Source organism: Oryzias melastigma, linkage group LG13, assembly GCF_002922805.2.
Source record: "Oryzias melastigma strain HK-1 linkage group LG13, ASM292280v2, whole genome shotgun sequence".
Lineage (NCBI taxonomy): Eukaryota > Metazoa > Chordata > Actinopteri > Beloniformes > Adrianichthyidae > Oryzias > Oryzias melastigma.
The window spans coordinates 17706845-17734749 of NC_050524.1; the positions used below are offsets into that span (position 1 = coordinate 17706845).

General features: G+C 38.5%; 1 protein-coding gene across 3 annotated transcripts in view; it reads right to left on the reverse strand.

Annotated features, from left to right (window-relative positions):
* Positions 1 to 2883: 2883 nt before the first annotated feature.
* The window catches only part of mcamb (melanoma cell adhesion molecule b), a 39217-nt gene continuing 14195 nt past the window's right edge, over positions 2884 to 27905 (reverse strand). Inside the window, exons 2-17 of one of the 3 annotated variants that reach the window (XM_024277904.2) lie at positions 14987 to 15111; positions 14678 to 14903; positions 14509 to 14579; positions 14330 to 14417; positions 13184 to 13363; positions 12338 to 12468; positions 12115 to 12250; positions 11911 to 12026; positions 11650 to 11791; positions 10474 to 10625; positions 8815 to 8959; positions 8429 to 8524; positions 6229 to 6270; positions 5038 to 5161; positions 3768 to 3879; positions 2884 to 3677 (exon numbers count right to left, since the gene is read on the reverse strand). In XM_024277904.2, coding sequence (XP_024133672.1) covers positions 3768 to 3879; positions 5038 to 5161; positions 6229 to 6270; positions 8429 to 8524; positions 8815 to 8959; positions 10474 to 10625; positions 11650 to 11791; positions 11911 to 12026; positions 12115 to 12250; positions 12338 to 12468; positions 13184 to 13363; positions 14330 to 14417; positions 14509 to 14579; positions 14678 to 14903; positions 14987 to 15111 — 1886 coding nt within the window. In that variant the 3' untranslated portion in view covers positions 2884 to 3677. The remainder of the gene's footprint in view (positions 3678 to 3767; positions 3880 to 5037; positions 5162 to 6228; positions 6271 to 8428; positions 8525 to 8814; positions 8960 to 10473; positions 10626 to 11649; positions 11792 to 11910; positions 12027 to 12114; positions 12251 to 12337; positions 12469 to 13183; positions 13364 to 14329; positions 14418 to 14508; positions 14580 to 14677; positions 14904 to 14986; positions 15112 to 27905) is intronic. The other 2 variants (XM_024277905.2, XM_024277906.2) reach the window with 2 other exon arrangements.

The window sequence follows — 27905 nt, forward strand, 5'->3', positions numbered from 1 at the left end:
AAAAAAAAAAAAAAAAAAAATAAAGGTGGAGCTGTTGTTTGGTAGCAGCTCACAAAGCCAGAAGTTACCCGCTCAATGAAGTCACATAAGTAGCCTCATACTTTCCCCTCGTCCTTCTGCATCTTGCACATTTGTCTGTATTTCTTAGAACGGAAAAGCATCGTTTCCAGGTACTAGTGATTTAAAAAAAGACACTCAGACAAGCAGCTTTTTGGTACATTAGCTTGAACCTCTTTCTGCTTTGGTGTGTCAGTTATGTTAACTGCTAAGCAGTCCCGGTGTCTTCTGGGTAATCAGCCATCTTTTCTGCTTCTTCTTTCTGTTATTAGTTGCCTTGAAAAAAAGAACTTCTTGAATGATGGGGGGGCTTGGATACTGTACCAATGGCAAAAGAAAAAATAAAAGGCGTCGTGTATTAGGAAGTTCAGTTTTTGCACAGTATAAACCATTTTGTGCTTTGATACTGTCACTCTAAAGAAAAGGAAAAAGAAAAAAAGATTGCATTTGTTGTTTTTGTTTCATTTTTGCATTCCTGTATGTTTTGTTTACTGATGTGACTGATCCCTTCAGCTGTGCCATTTTCTGCACGTTCTGGCTTTAACGGCGTGTGTTCCCGTGGATCTGTGCGGGCACGGTCGTGCGGTAACGCTCCCCTTGACTTGTCCTCTGCGTGATCCGCGAGCGCTCAGCTGAGACGGGCTTTACTGTCAGTTCATCCCAGACCAGCACTCAGGCGAAGGTGCTCCTTCATGCTCCTCCCCCTTTTTTTTTTTTACCGTCAGCCCAACTACCAGTGTACTAAGATTCACCAGGAGAGGGAGCCATTGAACCACATTGCTTCTCTTCTTTAGGACCTTTTTTTAAAGTTCATATCAGTTTGAAAGTCTGCACATTGCTGTTAATAAAATATTAAGTAAAATCATCTTTTTCCTGGCATTTTTTTTTCAGCTATTTATGAAGCTTAAATACTTTTTTAATAGATTTCTCCCATCAGAAGTGACTCTGCACTAACAGAAGGCATCATAAACGCACAACAGTGACACAAATGAAGATGACTGCAACTCCTTCATCCCACAGAAACATCTTCACAACCTCAAGACGGTTCGGCGCTGCAGTCGGTCGATCTTTAAGGGCTATTCTTGTTTCAATTTAGTTGTGGACAATAAAGCGGGATGCGATCGAATGCCTTCAGTTTTACAGGAATAACCAAAATGGGATTTAGCCGTCCCACGTGTGGATCAAATGGCCTCATGGAAAAGAGTGTTTACAGAGAAAAGGGTTTATGTCAATGTAAACGTGGACTATATAAACAATATAACAGTAGATTTAGTTTCTATGCAGGAATCATAAAAAAATGCATTACTGAACAGGCAGGATTAGGATTGGGCCAATATCCTTTCTTCCGGTCAATACTGATTACAGATATTTCCCTTGGAACTGTGACTGAAAGCAGATATTTGCAGATACTGATATTTAACACCAAGTTAAGATTTACTTTTCGTTACTTTATAAGAAATGCACAAAATTTCTTTTACAATGCAATCACATTATACTTGACCTTTTAAACATACAGCAAGAGATCTCATTGGAACAAGTCCAATTTTAAAAGCATTCAGACCATTTACTGACAAATAGACGTAACTAAACAGAAGCTTCTCAGTGCCAAGGATCTATTAGGAGTAAGTATCCATGTCAAAAATGAAGTGTTTCGGAAAACAAGTCAACCATATCACTGGATTTCTTTAGTATCGGTCCGATACCGATAAACTAAAGTTTTGCAAATATCGGCCAATACAGATACTGCCACTGATTTATCGCCCATCCCTAGTCAGCATGATTATAGTCAGCTCAGATTATTAAATTAAACCTTTATTTTCCTCCAAATCTTCTACTGTACCAGGTGTGTCCAGACATTTTTCATGGATGGTCAAATTTGGAGATTTAATGAGGTAAAAATATGTGATAAAATTAACTACAAATAAGCTGTATAAAACATTTTGCAATGGGACACTTTTCACGTCTTCACATAAAACATTTTTATATATTTATATATTAATATATAATATATTTATTCATTGTTTTTTTAAACCAAAATTACAGTGAGTTTTGTATTCAAAGACCAGAAAATTAAAATGAAGAATCTGGGGAAAAAAATGTCAGCATTAAATCTGAAATATGATATATTCATTCTTAAATACTCACTGTAAACTTCTAAATATAAATCAAATAAACAGTTTATTTCCATAAACCCACACGAGCACGGGGAGAACACGCACACAGAAAGGTCCCAGATGGGATTTGAACCTTCTTACTGTGAGCCGCTAACCACTTTCCCATAAGTCCATAAAGAAGACGTAGAAAGCATGACATTTACTGTTAGAAGAAAGGGAAAGAAATAACTGTTTGTATTGACGTATACATTACCTCCACCGTCCATTATCTGTGTTTGAGATGATGTAGCTTTGTTTTAAACATAAAACCATAAAAATACAGTTTTAGTTTTTTTTTATCTCATCTTTAATAAGATCAGTGTAATTTTCAAAAACTAAAAACTGTGAAATGTTTTGAATATCTTCAAAAACATTAATTACAACACATTTTACAACTTCAAGACTAAAGAATATTTTTTTTAATTGGCATTAATAAAAAAAAAAACAAAAAAAAAAAAAAACAAAGGCAAGATTGGCAGAAAGGCTTGATTGACCAACAGAAATTACAGGTAGAGTCACAGTCATTCCCCCTCCTCAGTAGTCAAAATGCTAAACTGAACTCAAAAATAAAACTGTGAAATACATATTTCTGTTTAAGGCGTAGAGTCTGAGGGAGGTTCTGCGTCTCACTGAAGCCAAACATAAATTCATTCATTCCTGAAAGAGTCTTTGGTTTGTAATGAGGGTAAGCTCATGCCGTTCAACTACTATTTCCTTCATCCTTTCAAAATAAAATCACAGTGCACTGGAGATCAAACACAAAACCAACGGATGACTCTGATGAGAAATGAAAACATAAAGAAAAGTGAAGTTTTTTCAGTCAAAAAATATGTATCTTCATTAATTTATAACAGATTGTAGACATGAAGACAGACTGAACGATACCTGACTTGTTAATTTGCAGCAAAAAGGCAAAGACTCGGTGAAGAACTGGCTGTAAAAAGAGGCGAGGCCTCAGATGGCTGAGGCCTTCACTTTCAGTGTGCAGACCAATCCTAGCTCAACATAGCTCTCCATTCTTTCTGTGAAAAAGCACCAAAAAAAAAAAACAAACACCCCCTGATTATTTACTTTCCTTTTTCTTCTGTGTTATTTTAAATAAAGAAATATATACATAGATTATAATATGTACACAAATTGAAAGGCTTCAGGCTGCTCTTTAGTTTGCATTCGATCATGCTAAGTCACTTATAAAATCAGTCCCTGCTCAGCTTTGTGCTCGGATGGTTTTTCAGTGGACATTCAGCGGTGTACAAAGGCTTGAAGAAAGGAGGCTCTTTGGCTTGAAGGTCGGAGGATTTATCAGCAGTTAAACCGCGTCTCATCGAACGGCGACGGAGTGGAAGCAGAGAGGTTCATCGCTTGAACGCCTGAAGGGCAGTTAGGCCTGAGAGGGGGCAACAGGAGCAGCTGTCGGTGGGGTTTACAGTGGCCTCCTCACACCCCGACGTGCAGGTTATCCCTGCTCTTCATGCCAAAACATTAGGAAAAAAAAATCAAACCTTTAATTTCTTCAATGACTATTAAACTTGAATACTTTAGGACCCGTCGTGTCACCTAGTCTCTGGGGGGCTGCTTTTCTCCATTGGCACCAAGAAGGATGGATTCTTCTGTGTTGTCGTTCTTCATCTCAACCACTATGTTATCCTTGCTGGATTTCTCTTTTGTGCTTTGGAAAGACGAGAACACGCTCAGGTCAGGGGCGGAGCTACAACATTTTATATATGGGGGGGGCAGAAGGATGGGTGGCAACGAAAACAACAGAGTTTCAAATGAAAGGAACAAACATTTCTCACAGTTTTATTATTATTGTTTTGAGTTCATTTTAAAAATATTACTTTTGTTATTTCTTAAATGCTTAAGAAGTTTCTATTGATTATTTCTTAATCTTAGTCAATTATGAGACTAATATTGATGACACAAAACTTGGCAAGGTCGACCTAAGTCACTATAATATCAATATATATTCAGCGATATTAGTTCACATATTGACTATGTAAATTATTCTACTGCATCTACACTGATAAAACTGCTTCTGCATTGATATGTAAATCAGTTCCCATGTTATACAAGTGAACCTTATGTTTTTGACATTTTTTATAGCAAATATTTTTTTTTCATGTTTTCAAAAAGTTTTCCTTTGTAAAACAAGCAGCAAAGTCTATCAAAAAAACTCAAACTACATTAAATGCTTTAAAATTCAATTATTTATCATGCAAACTCAACTTTTTTTTAGCTTTCAAGTGTATTATAATGTTGATTCCTCATAAAAAAAAATAACAATCCCAACCCACAAAAACGACTGGGTCCTCACATTGTGATGTCACAAAGTGACAACAGCTCCTTCCAGGAAGAGTTTGTGCTGCCAGCTCCGCCCCCAGGCTAACGCAAACACACTTTTTCTCAGAGGAGCTTGCGTTGCTCCGCAAAACAATTTCATTTTATATGCTCATCCTTTTTGAGAGTTTGAACGTTGTATGTTTCCATGAGCGAAAGTCAAAGGATGATGTCATGAAGTGGGCGGTCCCCACATGGAGCAAAAGGCGGAGCCTCAGACATCGAATGGGGTCGAAAAAAAGCTCATGAAAAATAACTCAGAATTCATTAAAAATGTTCTTTAGTGTGCCAAAGGTAAAAAATATAAATATCTGTGGATATAGTTTACTCTGAAAGGCTTAAGAATAGGAGCTCTAAGGCTACATTTAAACAGAACCTTGGTTCTTTTTAACCATTCTGATTAAAAATATTCATTAATTTTTAATTCTGATCATGCTACAAATCAGCTTTAAAGCATGCTTTGGGGGTAATCTTTGTTTTTGTCACTTACAGGTCTTGTTTTCCAGATCGGCCGCAGATCTTTCCCTTTTTATAGAGGAAATAGAGCACGCTGCCCAGAATGGCCAGAAGCAGGATGCAGATAATGACGACTGCAATTATGACTCCATTGCTCTCTGGTGGAGAGAAAACACACACAAAGCACCACAGAGTGAGTCACTGTAGCTAAACTTCAGGACCCGATGGCATCAGCAGGTATAGGCAGACGGCTGGGATAACAGGTGTGATACGCAGCCTTTTCTCAGTGCAGCGTGAGCATCATTCAGGTTTTCTAAAACCTGGGAGGTGAAAGGAAAAAAGTGGCTTCAAGTGTAGAAGGAGGAGTGCAGCAGGAGGGAGGGCTTTCATTGACAGCATGCGCAGATGGTGAAGGTGCTGAACAACCCAGTGATTTGGAGTTCTGTAGAAGCTGCAGTAGAAACTAGGGCTGGGTATCAATTATAATTTCCCTGAAATGATTTGATTCAATTCACAAGAGCCTGGATTGATTAGATTCTGATTTTTTTCCCCAATTTTTTCAATTCTTCAATTCAACTTTGAGTTTACACATTTAGACACATTTGTTTAGAAATACATTTATAATCTACTATGTTTTGAATATATTTATATCAATCTCATAAAGACTGACACATACTGTAAAATGTATTAGTAAAATAATGAATTTTTTAATAGCTATGGTTTTTCAAAAGGGGAAGTTTTCACAAAAATGTTCAGATCATTAACATTGTAAATCATTCTCCAGGAGGGTGTATCAGTTTGGCCACTAGGTGGAGCTCGCGCTATGGCATTACACCTTATTCCAGAAGAAGACAGTATGAGCAAAAAACTGTTTTATACCACAAAAGATTAATTTAAAAATATTTCCTTAAAAGAGTTTGGAAAGTTCATACCTGTGAGTAAATACATTTGTTCACTTATTCAGCAATTTATGTTTAGGTTAAGCGTTAGCATTAGCTGTCCTATGGGAAATTCAATTAGCATCAAGCTAGCGGACTTTAGCTTTATGAGCTACATCGATTTATGTTTTTGTGAATCGATCATAGAACTGTTAAGCCTAGATCAATTCAAATCGATTAATCGATTTTATTAACCCAGCCCTAGTACAAAGCAAAGCACCTTAAAGAGGAAATGGATAGAAGCTTCTCGTCTTTGAGGGAATTTGCAGCATCTTAAACATACAAACCTGCCTTGACTTTCTCTGCTGAGTTAGGGGGTTTTGCTTTGACTAAGAAAAATCAAACAGGCACAATGATTAGAGGACAACATCGTGGTTCCACAAAACCCCAGGTGACAAAAAGACTCAAATAGGACAGCCATTAAAAGCCAGAAAACATTTAGTGCAACACTTAAAGAGCCATTTAGGTTGATTTCTCACAATCCAGCTGGAGCCACAAAGTCTATCAGAAAAATAAAACACTGATTTTTATTTATGTTATTATTATAATACATAAAAACAGAATTATGTTTTTTTTTTTTGGCACAAGTAAAACAAACATACAGAGAAACTAGTCTTTTTTATTTATAGACAGTTATCTTTTGACAGAGGTTTTTGTGACTTCCTTTCAAAATAAAAGACCACAACAACAGCAAATGAAGTTGTTGCTAGTGTAATGACACCAATGATAAAAAAACTGTTACTTTTTGTGGAACATCTTAGCCACAAATTCATGAATATAACAAGTGAATTCAATCCTAATCAAGTGACCCATACCATATTTTTGTCAATGACTTGAATAAAGTTTGACTAAATGTACTTTTTTTTGCTTAACAGTAACTTTTTAAAACTATTTTTTTCAGGTTTCAGAATCCTGATCGAGAGTGAAAGCTAAGCTATGGTCAGCTTCTCATAGTAGCCATTTTAATCTAATTTTCCAAGATAAAATCCAAAACTTGGGACAGTTTTCCTTAGAGGAGCGGTGAAGCATAAAGCAACATCTTGTTATGGGAGTCAGGTGACCTTCTCCTATTGCATTTCAAAGCCTCGCCTCTTTGAGGTGACAGGAATGCAGCTTAAGGAAGTAATTCGATTTAATGGCTCGTGCTAGAATTGTTTTTCTCTAAAAAATAAAGGTCTTTTATTCACATGAATAAACAAAACTCATTGAAACAACTTCAGACCACAGTGGTGTACGCTGTTTTATCTATAAAAATACCTTTTTGTGCCACAAGCCACTAAGTATTCAGCTTTTAATGAACACCAATCATCAGTTCTGCAGCTGGCCTCACACACTTATATTCTGACTCACAAATCCCACATAAATAGGGGCATGTGTGCCACTTTCCCCACAACGTTTATTACACAGATTGCCTTTTTTTCTTTCAAACTAACTCTCTAACTCTCCCTCAGTGAAATGTCTTGTAACAAAGCTTTGCTTTAAACATGGATGAGTCCCATCATTTGAAGCTTTATATAATAAAGCAACTAAATGTGCAACAAAAAATAAAACAGTTTCATGCTTCCAAAAACGTCACAGATGTATCAAACAAATTTAATATTAAAAGTTGTAAAACTTTTTTATACACACTTTTTAAAAACTATTTTGTCAATTTAGAGATTGTTGTGTCTTGATTTGCTCCCCGAAAAAAGGGATCCAGTCAAGAAATTCAAACTGGGCCTTTCATGGAGCCTCCTTTCAGATGAACATATCCCATAATGCCTCACTAGAAAGGTAAAGGCGGAATCTGAATTTCTTCAATATTGATCTGACTCCTCCCTATTGCTCCGATTTTAGGGGCATCCATTTATTTATTTAAGTTTTATAGTAAAAAACAATAACAATGACTTTGGTGAAAATGAAAGGGGACAGAAAGAAGAAAACGTATTCTCTTTGCCCTATTTAACAAAACCAATCAAACTATTTTAACCAAATATATCTCTTTGTGATACAAAATAAATACATCAAGTGGTTGGCAAAAGTAACAAAAGCTGACCGATAAAAACAAACAACAAAAAGAAGCAACAAGCGATGCTGGCTATCCCGTCATCTGTAGGGTGTTCTGCTGGTCAGACGGAGAAGAAACACTTTTCTTCACATGGGTGCTAACATAGATGACCAGCGACTTTTGATGACGTCATCAACGGTAGTAACGTCCAAATTTGAAGACACTATTTTAGAGGGATGAATGTAGGGATAGGGAGAAGCCAATGAAGTAGGGAGGCAATTCTGATTTGGCCTTACTCTACAAGAACTAGTATGGCCACGACACTCAACTCATTTCTAGCGTCATCAGTAAAACTATATTTTATTGTAAGAGTTATTCCTACAGTTTTTGTGCAGAAATGTTACTATTTATTATCTGATTGTTGTTCTAGAAGAATTAAATGAACCATTTTGCAGACCATTAAAATAAAATTCTTCTTAAAGTGGATTTGTGTCTCTTACCTGTGCCATTGGAAATGGTAAAGGTGTTATTGGTAGTAGTCGTGGTGGTTGTGGTAGTAGTAGTTGTAGTGGTTGTTGCTGGTGTGGTGTATACAGCTAAAAACAGGTAAGGAACACAACAGGATGGAGGACAGCACACATTACAACATCAGGGATAAAGAGGGTTTCACAATACAAACAACACAACTACAGTGTCACGCTCGGAACAAGACCAATACACAGTAACAAATCAGAAACACAATGAACACGCTAACAACACATTACAGAGCTGGAGACCTTTGAACTATGAAGGACTGAAGAGGTAATCGGAGGAAGGACAGATGGGAGGAGACAGGGAACACTCATGTGAATACAAAGGAGGACAGACGACGGCAGCAGGAACTCACTGGTCATGACTTTGATGTTGAACGTGGCTTTGTCAGAGCCTTCGTCGTTCGAGGCCTTGCAGAAAATGGTGGCGTTGGAATCCACCTTAACACTGATTGTGCTGTTAGTGCTGTCGTCGGTCTGTTCCAGGGATATTACCTTCACCTATTAAAGGTAAAGATAGGAACAAGGTAACACACCTGAAACCAGACTCAAAGATAAAAACTTTACTGGCAAAGACAGTCCGTCTGCAGTGCATCTCCCTAGCTATGGGTGAGGAGTCCATCTCACAACCATTGTTTAGTTCACATTGTCTCTATTGTATCCTCCTTCCTGTTTGTTATGCTATAATGTTTTATTTTGAAAAAACAAGAAAAGTTTTTCTTTTTAAACCCTGTTTCGTCTGCTTTTTGCTGTGAAATTGAAGTGTCAATGGACTGTAAATAGAACTCCTGCATAATTGTACGAGACACGACATGATGGAGGTGGTGTAAACATTTCAATTGATTAATGAATATTTGATCTTTCCACGTTCTATAGAATAAAAACGAGGTGAGGGGAGAAAACTTCCATGCTTGATCCTGCTTCCGTGCAGAGATACTTTCTTGAAAAGAGTGAGCAGCAAAGGTCTGAAAATGTCAAAAGAATATCCTCACAGAAACCAAGAGCAATAATTCTAGACGGAGAAAAAAAAAGAATTGGACCTACATTGTTTAATTGCTGTTTTAAATTTCTAATGCTGCATTCATACTAAATTTAACAAGCACGGCAGGAGGGTCGAGTTTCAACGTTAAGTCAATGTACAGACCCAATCTGAGCTCCTGCGGCGTGATTTATGCATGGGGTACTGCACAGCGAGAATGACGCAGTGTGTCAGCCAATCAGGGACTCACCTTTAGGACCATGACTTTTTCAGTGACTCGATTAAAGGTTAGAAAAATACATTCAACATGGCAGCTCAATGCGAGGATCTTTGTCCTGCGGGACACTGTTACTGTTGGGCTAAGCCAGGATATAACCTGGACTGGTCGCCAGACTGTCACAGAGCCCATAGAGCTGGAGTGACTGCTCAGCTGGCAAGCTTGGCGAGCTAGCGACTTCAGGCGCCCGACAGAGCTAGCGAGGCCCACTGTCCACTGGGCCCTGGGCAGTGGAGCAAGCTACCCTGGCCTGTTGTCAGTTGTAGCAGGCACAATCGCTCTAGCTTCATGGGCTTGTGATGTTTTTCTTATTTTCATCAAGACAATAATACAAAGATCCCCCATTTACTTTTATTTTTCTCCCTCTTGGGTTGATGCTCAAACTGGGCCACAGACAGACGGAAAAACAGCCCTTCTCTCATGTAGCTATCGCTGCATGAGAGAAGTACTCTGCACCAGGAGAGACTCTGAATGATCTGGTGAACCCAGACAGGTGACATCTTGGTAGGGCTCTCCAAAACATATAAACCCAAGTTACTCGCTCAACATCATCCATGCTTTCCATGATATGGTCAACGAATGAAGTTCGGTGGTGGTTGCTCCGCGGTCGGCAGCAGACACGTATTTGACGCCTCGGCCGATTCCAGTGTGAATGCAGCTCAACAGAAGAGATTATGACAGCTTCTCTGCTAACAAATCTAACACCAAGACACAAGCTGTAAGTCTAGATCAAGTAAGCAGATACATGAAAGAACTCACCAAGCCTCCATCAGTAATAAGCTGTTCCTTTTCAGAATGGGTGCCCCAGGTGATTACAGGAACAGGGAAGCCTCTGGCATAACAGCTCAGGAGCACAGTTTCTTCCTCTGTCTCCACTTCTGTCACATCGTCCTCTTTAAGCACCGGTGAGCCTGTGGGGAATCGAGTTAACATAATACCGGAATAAAATACTTTTTTCTGTCTTTGCTCTAAACTAAATCCAACTGAGCTCAAGTAAAACTGAGTTACAGTCACAGAAAAACTTTGAATAACACTAAACTTCCCGATCAGAGATTCCAATAAAAATGTAAAGAAATAATATGATTTTTTTTCTTAGACAAGAAGAAAAAAAATTAACAATTTCTAGTACCCTCTTACTGCTTTCATAGAATTTAAAAGAATAAAAAATTAGCCTTGATGTGTGGATTCATTTCATTAAAGCGCTGACTTGGACCACAAAGGGTGTTGACTGTCAATGTCACAAACAAGCAGGACATTGGACTTTTTTGTTGTTGTGTAGAGTTTGACACCCGTAAAATAACTAAACAAATAAATAAAAAGATCTATCTATCTTCAGTTGTTTTGAACTGTATAGGCTTCCATCAGTCCTGAGTTCATAGGACGTGTTACCCCGCGCTTACACCGCCAGCGTCACGGCTCCGTTGCGTGCGCCGCAGTCTTTTCGTAACTTTAAAAGTGTGAGAGGAACTTCCACTGCAGGCGTTCACGCCTTGTGTCTGTGGACTGGCCTCTGGGTCGCTGCAAATCCGTTTCGTTTGGTTCAAATTTTGACGGACGCCGCAGCTGATCGTCATCACTTTCTGTGAAGTTGGGGCTATTCACGACTTAAACCGGAAACCACGCAAGCGAATTTAAAGTGCATCCGGTATATTTTCAAAATAAAACAAACTTTCCGCTGAAATCACCGGTTTCAGCGTGTCGTAAACATTACGTAATTTTCGGGTTACTCAAAGTGTGTTGCAGCACAGCGTTGTCAGTCATAACCATGGACGATGAGCAGCTGATCACAGAGATCCAGCACTACTCTGTCTGGGCTGAGCTTTCACAGGCTGTGGCTGGAGCAGCAGCCAGTGTAAGCCATCGGCTGTAGCTAGTCCACTCCCGCAACGCAACGGAGCCGTGGCGCTGGCGGTGTAAGCCCGGGGTTAGACTTACTCTTAACAAACACTCGCAGTGTGTTGTTGGTTTCCATTCCGTCGACCTCAGGAACAGTCACTACACACATGTATGTCCCGGCTGTGTCCATTGATGTAGCCTTCAGGGTCAAAGTGTGACCCTTTGCAACCTCCTCTCCGTCCTGCGTAACAAAGATTGACTTGAGCACATTGCTGCTTTTAAGATTGAAGGATCTAGTAAATGTGTGTGGCACGCTGAATAAAAGATAAGTGATTTTGAAGCTGCACAGAAGTTGTAAACCTTTAGCCAGACCGTCTGAGTCTGGAGAGAGGAGAGAGCATTGCAGGTGGCCTCCATCTCCTGTCCCATGGCCATGGTAACGGTCTTACTGGGAGTCACAACCGCAGCATCCAGAACTTTACAGACAGAGAACAAGGTCAACCTTTCACAAAAAAATGTTCTGCTTCCAGTGGCTTCAAATCATTTGACAAAGACGCTTCTTACAATTGACAGTTACTGTAGTCGTGTTTGAAAGCTCCACGAAGGTGTCCATATCTGTGGAGGTGCACTGGTAAACTCCACTGTTTAGACGGGAAACATTCTCCAGAACATTAACACTGGCTTCACCAGGAATATCAACCTTTAACCAAAATAAGAAAAACATCTGAACAACTTGATGCAAATGCAGAGCTAGTTTAGTTGCTGCAAAATAAATCAGTGATCCTACGTCATTGTGCTTGAATGAAAAAACTGACGATGGACTGTTTCCGTTGCCGCTGCAGTGAAGTCTGACTGTGTCGCCCTCTTTGATTTTACCCTTTGGAGAGTCAACCCAAACATAGAGCTCAGTGGAAGGATCTGCAATGAAACAAGAGCAACAAGACAGAGGAGCTTTATGTCCTGTCTAAAACATACACATAGCTACAAAACATTAAAAGTTGTATACCAGCGGTCCAACCTTTTTTCAGGCCACAGACCGCTTTAAATTAGACAATATTTTCACAGTTCCGGTCGAATCGATTTTCAGAATAAAATGCTACTGCAAGAAATTTTGTTTAAAAAAAAATTGAATATAAACATGAATCCACCGTGTCTCAAACTTATTATCTGCGTGTGTGAAACAATCTATAGTCTTCACTGTATATTAGCTGATCTGCTACATGAGAACAACTGTCTCAATAATTCTCTATGTCGAAGAAGACTCCTGGTTTTGTCTGTAAATACCACATTTATTGTTCGTTGAAGTCAAAGGCTCTTATTCTGTTTCCTCACTGGCACTTTTTTTTCAAAACTTTCCAAATAGGTTTCAATGTGTAGCTTTATTAGCCTTTTAGTTAGCAATCCAGCTAGCCATTCAGGTAGCCTCTTTAAGTCACGTGACCAAGACGGCTGCTAAACGGAAATAATTTAAGCTAGCGCAAACAGGAACCAGACCAACAGTGGTCTGTACCAACTGTGCACGGCAGGTAGAATTGTACAAATATCCTTTTGTAAGCAGTTTCCTTTGATGTTAAATACATTTCCTGGAGATCCAACTAAAACTGAAACGCCCCCCCCCCCTCTTGAAACTTACAGAACACTGTGATGTTGATGCGTTCAGTTTCAGTCATGGCTTCACTTCCAGGAAGTGAGTAGGTGACCTCACAATAGAACTTAGCGTCTTTGTCTTCCTTCTTCACCTTCAGGTTGAGCTTGCTCTCTACGGAGAACAGGCCGGTCGATTGGGTGGTGGTTCTTGATGACACTTCCACCTCTGGAGGCACAAGAACATTTGCACACAAAATAAGATCAAAAATGAAGTTTAATACATTGTACGCATTTAATGTGCGGCGCCTTGTTTGACGAGGTCATTTTAAGGCGCCATGTAAATTAATAAATTTGAGAACTTTAATTTATTAGTGTTCAGTTCTTAAAGCTGCTTTGTTTCAGCTGCTGTGATCTGTTTTTCATTTATTCTTGATGTTTTTTTTTTTTTGCCGACGGTATTCCTGCCTGATACAAAACTTACATTACACCACATTTAGACTTTAAGAACACACTCTGATGAAAATTGCATTTTTTGTGTTTTTAACATCTTGTGGCTTTTTATATGATAAGGGAAAGTAAATTAAACTCAGAATTTCCTTCCTAAATATTTATCTATTGAAAATGTTGTGAATTAGAGGCAGTCAAAAAAAAATGTTTCTAAAAGATCCTATTTTTACACAAATAATACACTGGATGGTCCATAAGCTCCCTGCTCTGCTCCATTCTGATGTGTCCACTTGCAGACAAATAGATCCATTAACATCTTCAGTTTCCTCGCCTGAGCTGACCCACAACTGTATATCTGGATAGCTCTGATATTGCTCACCATTTTTAATTACACCGGTTGGCAATTTTTTTCATTTAATTTTATTTTATCTGTTTATTTCATCTGTCGTCTGTAATCATCTATAATGTATATACATACATTAAAAATGCATTTGTTAGAAATCTGTTCAAATATGTGAGGGGCTATAAGCTAGCATGAGAGCATGTAAACAGAGATCTCTCAGTAACAGAGTGGGGAATATCCTGGAAAATGAAACTTTTTTTTTTTTTACCTGAAGGTGACATGGTCATGATGAAAAAAACATTTTTAAAACAGCTCAAAAGATGATCGCAGTGGGGTTTTAAACTCCATAAAACCTAATTAAAGCAGCCAAATGGAATGCAGAATAAATCCAAGCCTTCTCACCGTTTGGAATATCCTGCAGCGGGTCCTTGTTTCTATACCAAGTGATTTTGGGTTTGGGATATCCATTTTTCACCTCACATGTGCCGATCTAGATAGTTGGATGAAAGTCAAAAGACTGTAAGAAGTGATGAAAATAATTTCAAAATAACAAATTTTGCCTTGATATTCAACCAAATCACCTCTGACAGCTCGTCTTCGTTAGTTGCAACACCATCTGTCCTCCCCTCGATGGTGGGAAGGTTTGGTCTTTCTGCATGAAACAAAAATAGAAATCTGAATATAATACATAATCGAAAAGAGCAAACTGACACCCTGAGTGGAAAAAAGGTCTAATGATAAAACTCTTACGAAACACTCTCAGGTTTGTGCTCCCCGTCGAAACTTCAGTGAAACTTTTAATTTGACAGATGAATTCCCGTTCGTCTTCTAGCTGCACTTTATCGATGGTTAGAACCACTTCCTCTGCTCCAGTTCTATTGACGCTGATCCGGTCTGTGTAAGGAGTGTTTGGCTCTATTTTTGTCTGAAAGCTGTCCTGGAAGTAGATTTTCTCCTTTTCTCCTGAACGTGTTACCTGTAAACTCACAAGAAGAACGCACATAAATACATTGTACCCTTTGGAGAAAGCATTCATTCACAAAGATTAAAGAAACTCACGATAAGCCACTCTATGGAAATCCCACCGATGCCTTCGTCTGATGTGTACATGCAAGTGATCTGAGCTGTACTGTCCCGGAACACCTCCACTTTCTCCTCCATGTTCACCTCCACAATGGCCCATACTGGAAAACAGAAAGACGAAAATAACATTTTGTCCTCCAATACAGAAGATCTGCACTTGTTTTTCAATTCATTGTACTAAAGGCCATCTAAGCTTTGGCTGACGATATGTTTTTTTTTCTCCTACAGACACCACAAATCTCAAACAGAGAACATTTCAGGTTGTTTGTGGTTGAAAATGAAGAAAATATTAAGCTTCAAGGATGTTTTTTGAAAAGACCCAATCTGATAAAAAATGTTTTTAACATGTTCTTGTAGCAATTTTCTTATGATGGAGCACATGTGTAAAATAATGTAAGATAAAAACTGACTTTTGGAGTATTTCTTTATTTTAATTGTGATGAATCTTTAACAAAAGGCCAAACTGTAAAACCTTTAAAGACCCAAACCTTCCACCGTCACTCTTCCACTGCAAACTAATGCTACTTTCACAAAAAATCTTTAAAGTTCCCCCAATGAAAATTGTTTTTATTTAAAAAAAAATGTTCCCAGTAGTGTTTTAATTATGATTATGAAGTGTTTTAACCAAAATCCCACAACCTAAATGTCTTAAAAAGCCATTTTTCATGTTGATCTGAAGCCACTGTTTTCAAAATCTCCTCTGAGGAGGCGTGGCTTTTGGACATTGGCAGAGTAGCCCCGCCCCTGTTCCCACCTGAGATGTAAAGAAGGCTCATTAATTCAAACAGAGCCAGACAGCTTGATTGACAACGATTTAAAGGGAGAAATACTCAGAAATGCAAAAAATAAATTATTTCTTCTTACATTTGTTCTCTTTCATAAGAAAAATACATGTTAAAACATCATTTTCATTGGAGGGGGACTTTAAATGCCTGCAATAACTCCTCTCTAAAGCACTTTTCCATTGACAAATTCAAAAGGAGGCAAGAAGGCAAAAGGAGGAAAAGGAGTTATTGTGGGTCAAAGGAAAAAAGAGAGGGATGCTATGGGAAGAATGAAAGCCCACCCATGTCCACATTTATGTGCTGCATTCCCACATATCCCCCTCTACCAGGAAGAAAGGCCCAATTTACAGGCTACATAGAAGCCCCACTGTTCCTCTGTGATCTGTCGGTGAGGAACGGGAGGTTTTCCCCCATTCAGCGTCTCTCCATATGACACACCCTTGAAGTCAATTGAAGAGGTCCTCAATTAACTTTGCCCAGCAGTGTAAGTGTAGCACGAAGGTCATAAGCCTGCTGGGGTTGATTTATCCGTTCCTTTCTGTGCGTTCATTTTGTTGTAGCTTTATGGTAGACAAAGATAAAAAAAAAAATAGATTTATGTCAAAGACTGCATGGATAATTATGAATGGGGATGACTTGTTCACACATCAAGGGTCAGCTCTGATTGTGAGCAAAACAGTGAATAACAGTGGAAACTTATAACCACACATCCCACTCGCCACACAGTCTCATTATTCTGCATAATAAATCACTTTTAAAAGCTCCAGGCTGGTGATTAGAAATGCACAGATTCTATCTGCCACCCTTCGTCTCATTTCTGAGTATTTCTTCATTCAATTTGTTGTGAATCGGGATTAGATGAAAAAATGCAGCTTGTTGCTGTGACGTAGAAGCTTCATTCTCATGCATCTTTTAGCTTGTTTTATACAAGCTCAGCAGACAGAAAGTCCTGCAAGAACGTGTAAAAAGAAAAAAGCTTAAATCAAAATGTCAGCAGTTTTTGGCTTGAGCTGCTGGAGCATCTTGATACCAAGATCTACACAAAAGAATATGAAGTTTTAGAATTAATGAAACATAACAACACTATTAAATATTTATTTGGGACTTTGTACAGAACATCTCCGAAAACATGCAGAAAACACTCAGATTAAAGTTGTGTTTTTTGTGCTTTTAGTGGCATTTTCCTGATGTTGGAGATCATATATAGAAAATTAAGCTTAAAATTGCATTTCTTATTGAATAAAAATAAAATTACAATTCAAAAAATTCAAATTCAATTAAAATTGTTGCTAATCGCCTTTGTGAAATGCTCTTAGAAAAACTTTTAGCTAGAAGATAGAAGATACAATCTGCGGGCCGCAACCCTCCTGCTCCGCTCCATTCTGATGCATCCACTTGTAAACAAGTAGATCCATGAACGTCTTTGTTTTCCTCATCTAAGCTGACGTCTGGCTCAAAGCTGTATGGCTGGATAGCTCTGATATTAATCAACATTATTTGTTACACCGCTAATGTTAGGTTGGTGGTTGTAAGCTGGCAGGACAGAGTGTAAATAAAGGGATAATGGGAAATGAGGGCAGGCAGAAAACGTGTCCTAGAAAACGACACAGATTGTCGGAAAACAACATCATCATAATTAAAAGACCTTTGGGAATGCTTTGAAACAGATTAAAAGATGACTGACTTCACAGTGGAGGTGAATGTTGTCGGTGGTCATCAGTAAAAAATTAAAAAGAAAGCAGTTTGTCCATCAGTGTCAGTGGTCTTCAACCCTGTTTTTTGTGAGCTACTGTCCTGCTTGTTTTGCTACTAACCCTGCTTCAGTAATTACTGGTCACATGATCAGGCTCAGTCAATCAGAAACTGGGCTGACCTAATCCAGCTAATCAGCAAAAACTGAAGCGGGGTTAGAAGCCAAACGACCTTTATAACTCAGGTAAAGTGAGATTTACTTCATGTTGGGTATGATGCAAAAATACCTCTGCTTGGGTATTTGGAGTCATTTTTAATCATTTAGTTCCACATTGCTGATTGGTTTTTAGAACCATTAGTTGAAAATTCCAGCAAAAACCTTTTTGTAAGACCTGTCACAGAGCTGAAACGAAAATGAAGGTAAAAAGCTGCTTTCACGCAGTTGTTGTGCAGTCAATAAATTTAAAAAAAATGTATTTTTTCTGCCTCCTCTATATGTGACCTCTCACTGCACTCATAAGAGTGGATAATTCCGCTTTTGAATCTTAATCTGACATTCAAACCCCAAAAAGATCAAACAAAACTCATTTATTCAAAGGGCAAAACCCATGTTCACCACAGATACTTTACAGGTGGGTCTGCTTTGGTTACACATGAACTCAGTTCTCCAGACTCAAGGATGTTTTGTGTTGTCTGTGCCATAATAATGCAAAGACTTTTACTTTCAGCAGCAACCAACACCCACCCAGACCTCTGTTGCTGTTTACTTCTGACTAATGCGGTTGGATGGATGCTTTCCTGTGAAAGAAATCCAATTATTTTCTACAACATGGACATTTCCTGGCCATTAGTGTTGGAAGGACAGCGCTCTCTCGTTTTGCAGTATCCCATAATTCCCAGCCCCACACCCTCTCCCACCCCCACCTGTGGTCCCATCATCTACAGACAGCACACTTTCCTCATGCAGTCTGACAGCTGACAGGCGTGTCAGGTTTGACAGTTATTCACATCTATAGTTTATCCATCAGAAAGACTGACAGTGCAGACCCTCAGATTATCTCTGATAAGGATGATGATGAAAGGGAGCGAAAAACAATGTTTATACTAGATAGCAGTCATATTATCATCCTCATCTGTTATCCTTCCTCTTTCAAGTGTTCAGAACTATCAATGTTATTTCTTAAGTAGGATCTTTGACCCCACTTTAAGTCACATTATTACTATTTTTAATGAATTGTTAGATTTTCCAGCAGGCAATTTTCAGCAGCACAGAACCCTCCTACATCTATTCTGGTCTAAGTTAGCAAATAATCCAACAGGCGTCTTTTTTTTCAGTTTTCCATTTTAGTTCAAGGTAGGACAACTTTTTTGTATCACCTTTCAAACATTATGGAATGTATAAAATTATTTTGTAGCATTAAACAAGAAATTAAAATAACGTAAGATTTTTTAATTAAAAATGGTTTTCTCTAACAGTGCCCCCGAGAAACCACCATTTTTTTTTACTATCTGGTGCGCACTACTTAATTTCTGGTGAGAACAAGAAATCAGCATTTTTTTAAACTATCTGGTGCACACCACTTAATGTCTGGTGAGCACAAAAAAAAACAGCATATTTTTACTATCCCGTGAGCACCCAAAACAGCATTTCTTTTTTTTACTATCTGGTGAGTATAAGTAACCAATATTTTTTAGTAACTTGTGAGCACCAAAAACCAGAATTTTTCTTTTTTACTATCCGGTGTGCACTACTTAATATCTGATGAGCACGAGAAACCAGCAGTTTTTTTACTATCTGGTGCACACCACTTACTATCCGGTGTGAACTACTTAATATCTGGTGACCACGAGGAACCAGCATTTTTTTTACTATCTGGTGCACACCACTTACTATCTGGTGAGCACCAAATACAGCATTTTTTTACCATCTGGTGAGCATAAGAAACCAACATTTTTTTACTATCTGGTGCACACCACTTATTATCTGGTGAGCACAAAAAAACAGCATAATTTGATTATCTGGTGAGCACCAAATACTTTTTTTACTATATGGTGAGCGTAAGAAACCAATATTTTTTAGTAACTTGTGAGCACCAAAAACCAGAATTTTTCTTTATTACTATCCAGTGTGCACTACTTAATATCTGGTAAGCACAAAAAACAGCATTATTTTACTATCTGGTGAGCACATAAGAAACCAGCATTTTTTAGTAACTTGTGAGCACCGAAAACTTTTTCTTTTTTTTCTTTTTTTTTACTATCCGGTGTGCACCACGTAATTTCTGGTGAGAATAAGAAAACTTACTGTCTGGTGAGCACCAAAAAACAGCACTTATTTTTTTTTTTTAAACTTTGATGTCCCTATAGAGGCTCAATAGGATCCAAAGAATACATTAAGTGAATTTGAGATATAATTCAAGATATCATTTTATTAATATAATAAATGAGTTCTGTTCAAAGTTGAAGGCAAAACTAAAAGATGATTTCTTCAACACACAGATAATTTGAGTTTATCAAAACATGGAAAACAATCAAACTCTTGCTTATCAAAACAGGATAAGATAATGCGAGGAGGAAGTCCAGTCAGACACAGAGTGTGTCCAGAAAAATAGCTTTGGTTCCAAATGTTGATAAAGCCGAGTGTCTGTTTGAGTGGACAGAAGCGATAAACTTTCCTGTTTGGCTCCTCAAGGACAACAAATCAGAGGGTCATTTGCAACAGAAACGCCGCAGACGACCTTCTCACAAGCAGACAGATTAGCCGTGGCGCGTGGCCGCTCAAAAGAATATGTCTATTTTGACTGTGTTTGAATGAGGATTTCAATAACAGCTGCCTGTCAGGCTGGCCTTCCTCCCCCATGCTGATCTGGCATGAAGCCCAGAGCAAACACAGCCATGGGAGAAGGGAGGAGAGCCGGCTCACCTTCAGCACAGTAACTGGCATTCAAACCGGATCGCTCTCCTGGGATCTAACTGCTGTGGTGGCTCAAATGCTGTTTTATTTTACTTTTGTCTTTCAGAATTACTATTTTTTTGTTCTGCTAATATGGTTTATTTACAAAATTCTATGCAATTAAAAAAGTCTTCAGTCTTATTAGCTTAGCTGACAAGAATAAACAACTACAATCTTGCAACGATTTTTCAAACTGAAAACATTTTATTCTGAAAAGGCCTGGATTCTTAAGGTTGTAATCCCAAGAATAAAACAAAAATTATAAAAATAGATTCTAAAGGAGTGACTATATTTAAGCTTGATGGGGGGTTTAAATAACTGTAGGAGTGAGTGTGTGGTTGTTTGTCTCCTGTGTGGTCCTCCTGTTGACATGTCCAGGGTGTGCCTGATGACAGCTGGGATACACTCCTGCAACCATATGTGCATGTGGGAGGGTCTTCTCTATTGCGTGACAAAAAACTGGTGATTGCAAAATTACTACACTCCTTTGTTACAAAATTGTCACCAAAATGGATGAAGTAAATATGCATTATCATCCTAAATGGTATTTGTCAAGGTGCATTCACACCGGTCACAGCAACTCACATTCAAGCAGCTATTTTCAATGAAAAGTCAATTTAAATACACATAAATTCATTTCAAACTTTTGCATTCAGAATTCAATGTCACTACATTGGTTTTTAAGTCTTTCCTCAGGCTCTACGTACAGAATGGACGTTCATTAATCGCACGCTGGAAGTTCAACCAGTTGAAACCCCTGACTGATAAGAAATTGCGAAAATGCTAAATTTCGACCAATCAGAGACCCAGACCACTTTTGTAGTGATGAGTGGGTAGCATCCTTTTCTAAGCACTGAAGTGCCCGGATTGAGTTGTATGACACCAAATCTTTTAAATATCAAAAAAGAGCTGTGATAGAAAAAGCCTGAAGCAAGATTTGCTACATTTGCACGGCCTCTATAAGGCTCTTCGTAGTGGTTAATAGCTGCCAGAATCGATTCTATTCGATTCACCAGAGCCTGGATCGATTTTGAAGATATACAGTATATATATTAATCTCATACAGGTCACACACTGTAACATGTATTAGTGAAATAATATTGAGATTACAAACAGAGAATCTCCAACAATTGTTCTGCCTCTCCTGGACTTTCAGTTTGTCCACTAGGTTACACCTTATTCCAGAAGAAGAAAGTATGAGCAAAAACTGTATTTTAGACCATAAGAGGTTACTTAAAAAATCCTTAAAAGAGTTCGGAAATGTCATGCCTGTGAGATGTTAATGTAGTCAGCAATGTATGTTTAGGTCGACCGGTGTTAGCATTAGCCGTCCTATGGGAAATCCCATTATATGTTAGCATCTATTAAGCTTAGATCAATTCAGATCGATTAATACAGTAGATATTATCAACCCAGCCCTACTCTTTGTGGTGGTGTCAGACAAGCGCAAGTAAACAGTTGAAAAACAAAAGAGGAAGAATCCCCTCCCTACAGCTCCCTGCTACAATACGTTCATGAAGCTGCATATAGACCAGTCTTGAAAGACCAGTGTGAACGTAGTATCAAAGTTGTGGGATATGGACGAGAAAATACATTTTAGCTGAGAAAATAGTGAGATAGCAGAGACTGTTATGACCAGAACTGTTTTTACTGTGTAAATGTTGGTAATTATTGGCCCAATTGGTTTGCCGTACTTGTCAAATAGGTATAGCTTTTGAACACTTAAGATCTGAGCGCTGTACATCTTAACACTTTAGATCTTCTTAACTATTTAAATATGAACGCTTTAGATCTGCGCCTGCTTTAGACGTAGATGCAGATGTAAGGGAACTGCTCTGTGTGTGCTACTGGCTGCTAATGCTAGCATGTGTGTGAGCTTTTACACAGCTCAACATAAACACTCAGATTGTAAATATTCGTTCATGACTCGCTGTCACCGTTACAGTCGTGTAACCATCACTTCCTGAATGCTCAGATTTCACGTTTTTCATTTTTCAAGAGTCTCTTTTTTGTAAAGCTTACTCGACAGCCTGTTTGACGAAAACCAGACGCATAGAGTCAGGAGGTTGGGTCTGGAAAATGTAGATAGCGTGTCCTCTTCAGTTGTAGATAAACCTTAAAGCTCAGACGACAAAAGAACAATCTGATTGACTCTGAGAATCATGTAAGTTTGCCTTAGCAGCTACAACTTTACTGGAAATATTAAAACAAAATGAAAATGTCTTTATTTTTTATCATAAATGTTTAATGTCAAGAATAAACCATGCATCTTGCATCCACAGACTGACGATCAGGAAATTGAAGAAGATGTTGTGCAGATACGGCCTCATTACATGACTGGATTCTTGCCTCACTTCCTATTCTGCTCCATTTTCTACAGTCTGCTCTCTAAATGAGCCGCACGCTGCGCTCATTTTAGACATTAGACACAAGCAAGTCGGAGTGGAGATATTTTAGGTATGCTAATGTAATCATGTTTCTCGTCCACACGGCAAGATTTTATGGTCCTGCATTAATATTTACATCGCAAAGGTCCTCTTGTTGAAACTAACAACCGATTCCAGCTGTGACAGGATTCAGAGAAAAAATCAGAGGCAGAACAGAAGTTAGGATGACAACAAAAAAAAAAAATGTGAGCATGTGTTAGGTAATCAGTTGACTTAATGGGCATCATCCTCCACTTAATCAAGTTGGTGCAAAGCTGACAGACAACTACGGGCTGCACAACGAAGCATGACTGCAATCAACTTCAAAAAATAACAGAAACTCTATTAAATATCATTATAATCAAACCTGACATTGCATCTTCCTGGTGATTTTTGCTAAAATGCAGACCCCAGGGCGTGTTTTAAAAAAAAAAATCTAAATTACACCCCCCACTTGCAGGGACGGGTAAAAAGAAGTGACAGCTCAGTAACTTGTTTCCAACCCTGTCACATCTAAGAATAACAACAGCCTATCAAGCTTGTTTGCTTACATGATAGAGCAGAATTACAGTACACTGACCCGGCTGACTCCAGAAATAGCAGCCTTGCTGCAGGACCTGGGAGGGAAGGAGCATGGGAAACAAGTGGCTCGGCCAGCCGGCCCTTCCAGTGAATGCAAGCATGTCTCTGGAGAGTTTACATGTTCAAAAAAAAAAAAACAGACTAAAAAGACAGGTGAAGCAGGAGACAGAAGATTGACTTTGGCTTTTTGACCTTCCTCACACACCAATTCCATAATGTCACACTTGCAGCATCAAAAATGATTGAATAAACGTCCTTCCATTACGTCATAATTTTCTTCCCATCAGTAGGGAACTAGTTATAAATGACAACATTTCCTAAAATGTCTAATAAAATTAGCAGAGACTTGCTAAGGCTGACACACTTCAGTGTTTTGTTGTGTATTTTAGCGGCACTAAGACAGATTTTTAAATATTCACCAGCCACATTAAACTGGAGGTTAACATTTGAAATACTCATTCGTTTATAAAATAGAATGTATGTGGTAAATGTATTGTGAAGTATTTGTAAGGACAATGTAAATTGTACACATATATCAAAATAGAGCTGTTAAAGAAAAAGCCTGGAGATTTGCACAGCTTTGACATTTCGTACTAAGCCTCTCCCAACTGTGAGTACATGCACTAGTAGCGTTAAAAAACATGGATTTTGCACATGCATCACACGCCCGGTGCGTAAATGTTGCCTGCAGAACATTTTGGCTCACCGAGCAGTCTAACCTTGATACTTCATGAGGGCCACCTCGATCAAACATGTCTATTTTTCAGCTACAGACATATCGCCCATATTTACCTATAAGGAGAGTTGCAACAAAGGCTTTAACGGCTGCATTCCAGCAGATTGTGATGATTTAAGTGGGTTTTTACACCTAAAATGATCTAATTCAAGTCAAACTAATACAATTTAAATAATCAAAATCTCTAATAAGTAAAAAATGGAAGTTTCTGCCTTAGAAACATAACTGTCTACATGAGATAACAGGATACAAAACCACCACTGCTAATAACCATTTCCACAAAAATAAAAAGCACCTAACAGGAGCCAAAAAAATGTTCTTTTGCTCAAACTGGTGGGATATTTTAGATTTAACATTTCATTGATTCTTTAACCAATTCTTTCTTGGCCCATTCAAGACAATATCCTCAACACTCTTTATGTAAACTGCATGCTTGCATTATGTCTGCAGCTGGAACCGAGAAGAGTCATGTGCTTCGTGTTTAAAAATCACGTCTCAACACTTCATCTTTACATGTAAACATACAGCACTTGTCCCATGTGCTGCATGTCAAATGTACAGCAACCTCGACCGGTTCCTTTACCAGAACACTCCACTCTTCGTTTGCATTAACTCAGCTTTATTAATTAATGTGATGAAAATGTTCTCCTGAAAGCCTGCGCTCAATGTGGGCTGATGCCTTATCGTCAATCACAGGTGGGCTGCAGCGGGGATAAAAGCAGACCTTTACAAAACTAAGACCGGAATGTCATCAACAATGTATTCAAATCAAAGAACATTTGATTTTCTACAATAGAACACAGAACTGTGCAGCATGTGACTGCTGTCTTGTGGATGTAGGAATGCAGAGCATTTGTTTGTGTGTCAAACTAACAATCACAGTAACTCCCCGTGTCTCTTTATTTTTCTTACAAGCTGAAGGAGTTTTTTTGTGGTTGTGTCTCTGAGGGTTTTTTGTGGCTTCAGAGGATGAATCATCTTAGAACTTTTTTAGCTTTTGGACTGTTTTATCTTTTAGCAATTAAGCCACTGGAACATAAAGCACAAAACCAGAAGTTATTATTACATAAACACCAGTAAACTTCAGTAAATTTCACTATAAGTAATCCCAAAACCCAAACAGAGGAAGGAAACCAGACACACAAAAGATGACTTACTAATTATTTATTTTTTTCCCCCCTCTCCCTCCACTTGACCGCAGTCTTATATTACTTCATTTTGTTTCCCATTGTGGTTGATGGAGAACCCAAAGGCAGCAGATCCGGAAACCAACTGATTTATTATAGAAACGTAAACTTTATAAATGACTCTGAACGTCAACCCGAGTCATAACCAGAAATGGAGAGGAATGATGATACGCAGCTGAAAGCTTGAATCTATAGAGTGTAATTGAATTGAAACAGCTGCAGAGGAGTACTAACCTAAACCACGTGTGATCCTGAGGAGACCAGAAAGAAGCAGAATGTAACCAAACGAAATGTCTTGGATACACTTAAGCTAAAATAAAATACCTTAAAACAACACCTAAAAATGTAACCATCATCATGTGTCATTTTTTACATGATGTAGTTCACCTTTTGGCACATCGCATTTGGTTTGGCAAGCAGGGTCAGAAACAAGAGATCAGGTCCAGATTGAAACACTCAGTAAAGCAGGCAGAGTGGCATAAGCACTACTTCACACAGAGAAGGGCTCCCACTGCTGAGTGGTATCTGGGGAGTGTGCGCTGGGGCAGCTGGGAGATGTAGTATGTTCAATACTCTGGAGAAAGCTCCCACCAGTGGTCAGAGGAGGAAGCAGAAATCTGACTCCTGACACACTAATACTGCCTCTAATTTCTAAACATTTCTAAAACTGATTGACTTATATATCCCTGATTTGGGCTCTGATCACAGAATTAGAGATAATGTTTTATTAACCAGAACATTGGTGTCACTTTGGATAATTTTACCTCCGACCTCTCTGGATCTCAGCAAACTGTCCAACAAAGTCAAATTGGAAACAACATCTGGAAACCAGACTTTCAAGAGCTTTAATGTATTTAGGTAGAAGCAATGAAAAATGACTCTGTAAAGCACAGCTTGTCATAAAGAAACTATGTATGACTATTGTATGCTCAGTATATAATAAATCACTCTTTGTGATGGACGGAGTAAAGAAAAGAAAAGTACTCTTGTATTTTAAAAAAAAAGCTACTGTTGACGGCCATCCATGGTGACCTTATGTGATCTGTCGCAGGGACACAGCATCCCAAACACTCACACATAAGCTCAGTGGCCTTGTGGTAGAGTGTTCACCCTGAGACTGGAAGGTTTAAATCCTTGGCTGAGTCATACCAAATTCCCTACAGAAAAATAAATATCTAATGCTTCCCTGCTGGACACTCAGCGTTAAGGAGTTGGATTGAGGTGTTAAACCACCAAACGATTCCTGATTTCGGCTGTGTCTGCAGCTCACCGCTCCCCCAGGGGATGGCTCAAATGTGGAGAACACATTCCACACACCTACAGTAGGTCCGTGACAACTATAACTCTAACTAAAGGGCCAATTTAAAACAATCATTTGACCAATAAAACATGTTTTTGAGTACAGGAGGAACACCAGCTGGGATGTGAACCAGCTGTGAGGAGAGAGTGCTGACCACCACTAGCCCCAGAACAAATAACGCTTCTTCTTTTATTATTTTAACATGAATTTTAGACAAAAATCCAAATTTTTCCAGTAATACCTTTATTTTCCTCCTTTCTACTTTAAAAAAATGATTACTAACCTACTTTTATTTCATTCATGATGTCTTTACTTACATGGGTTTGGTTAGTCTCAGGCTTGGAAAACGTAATAAGGTGTTAGCGCGCATTGCTAGTCAAGGTCAAGCCTAGATCAATACCATGGGTTGATACAAAGTTTCTATTTCACCAGTTTTGAGCAATAGCTGCGTTTTAGGCGTTTTCTGTTAAACTGAAGGTGTGAAGAAAATATTCTCTAAGCCAGAAGAGCAACGGAAAGTGTTGCATACATAGCCGGACATTTATAAAGGTCAAACAGTTCAAAAATGGTTTTAATCAGCAGTTAGAATGATTTAAAAGTATGTACATTGCTTTAACACTTTCAAACGCTTACAAAAAATGAGTAAAAAAATATTTTCTATATCTTTGTTAGGAGTAAAAACACATTTTTCCATTTTTGAGTGATGACAGATTTCTGATAAATTTATTGTATTATTAATAAATTTATGATGGCTTTTAAACAATTATAGTTCTTTTTCTAACTTGCATTTCCGTTCCAATAAAAAGGGACGTTACCTGAAGCTGACAAACATAAAGGGAGTGTTTTTGTACATGACTGACACTAAGAACTTCTACTACTTCCAGTGACTGTGAACTACAATAGACAGAAAGCCAAAGTAACATTCCTCCATGTGGATCAGGTTCAGGTGATGCTTCTAAAGTGCAGAGACACGGACGGACAGCAGCAGCTGAAGCAGCCAAACTGGACATTCCCACAATACCTCAGAGACAACAAGGTCAACGGATGCCTCAGACACGAACACCAGAATCCCTGGTGCTCTGAAGACATGCACTTAACATCACAACTAACCATCTCCAGAGAACACAGCAGAGACAAAGAATGTAAATACGATGGAGGAGATGGGAGCAGACCACACAAAGAGGGAGGTGAGCAGAGAGCTGCTCTGAGTCCTCCTGATGATGACGCTGCATCC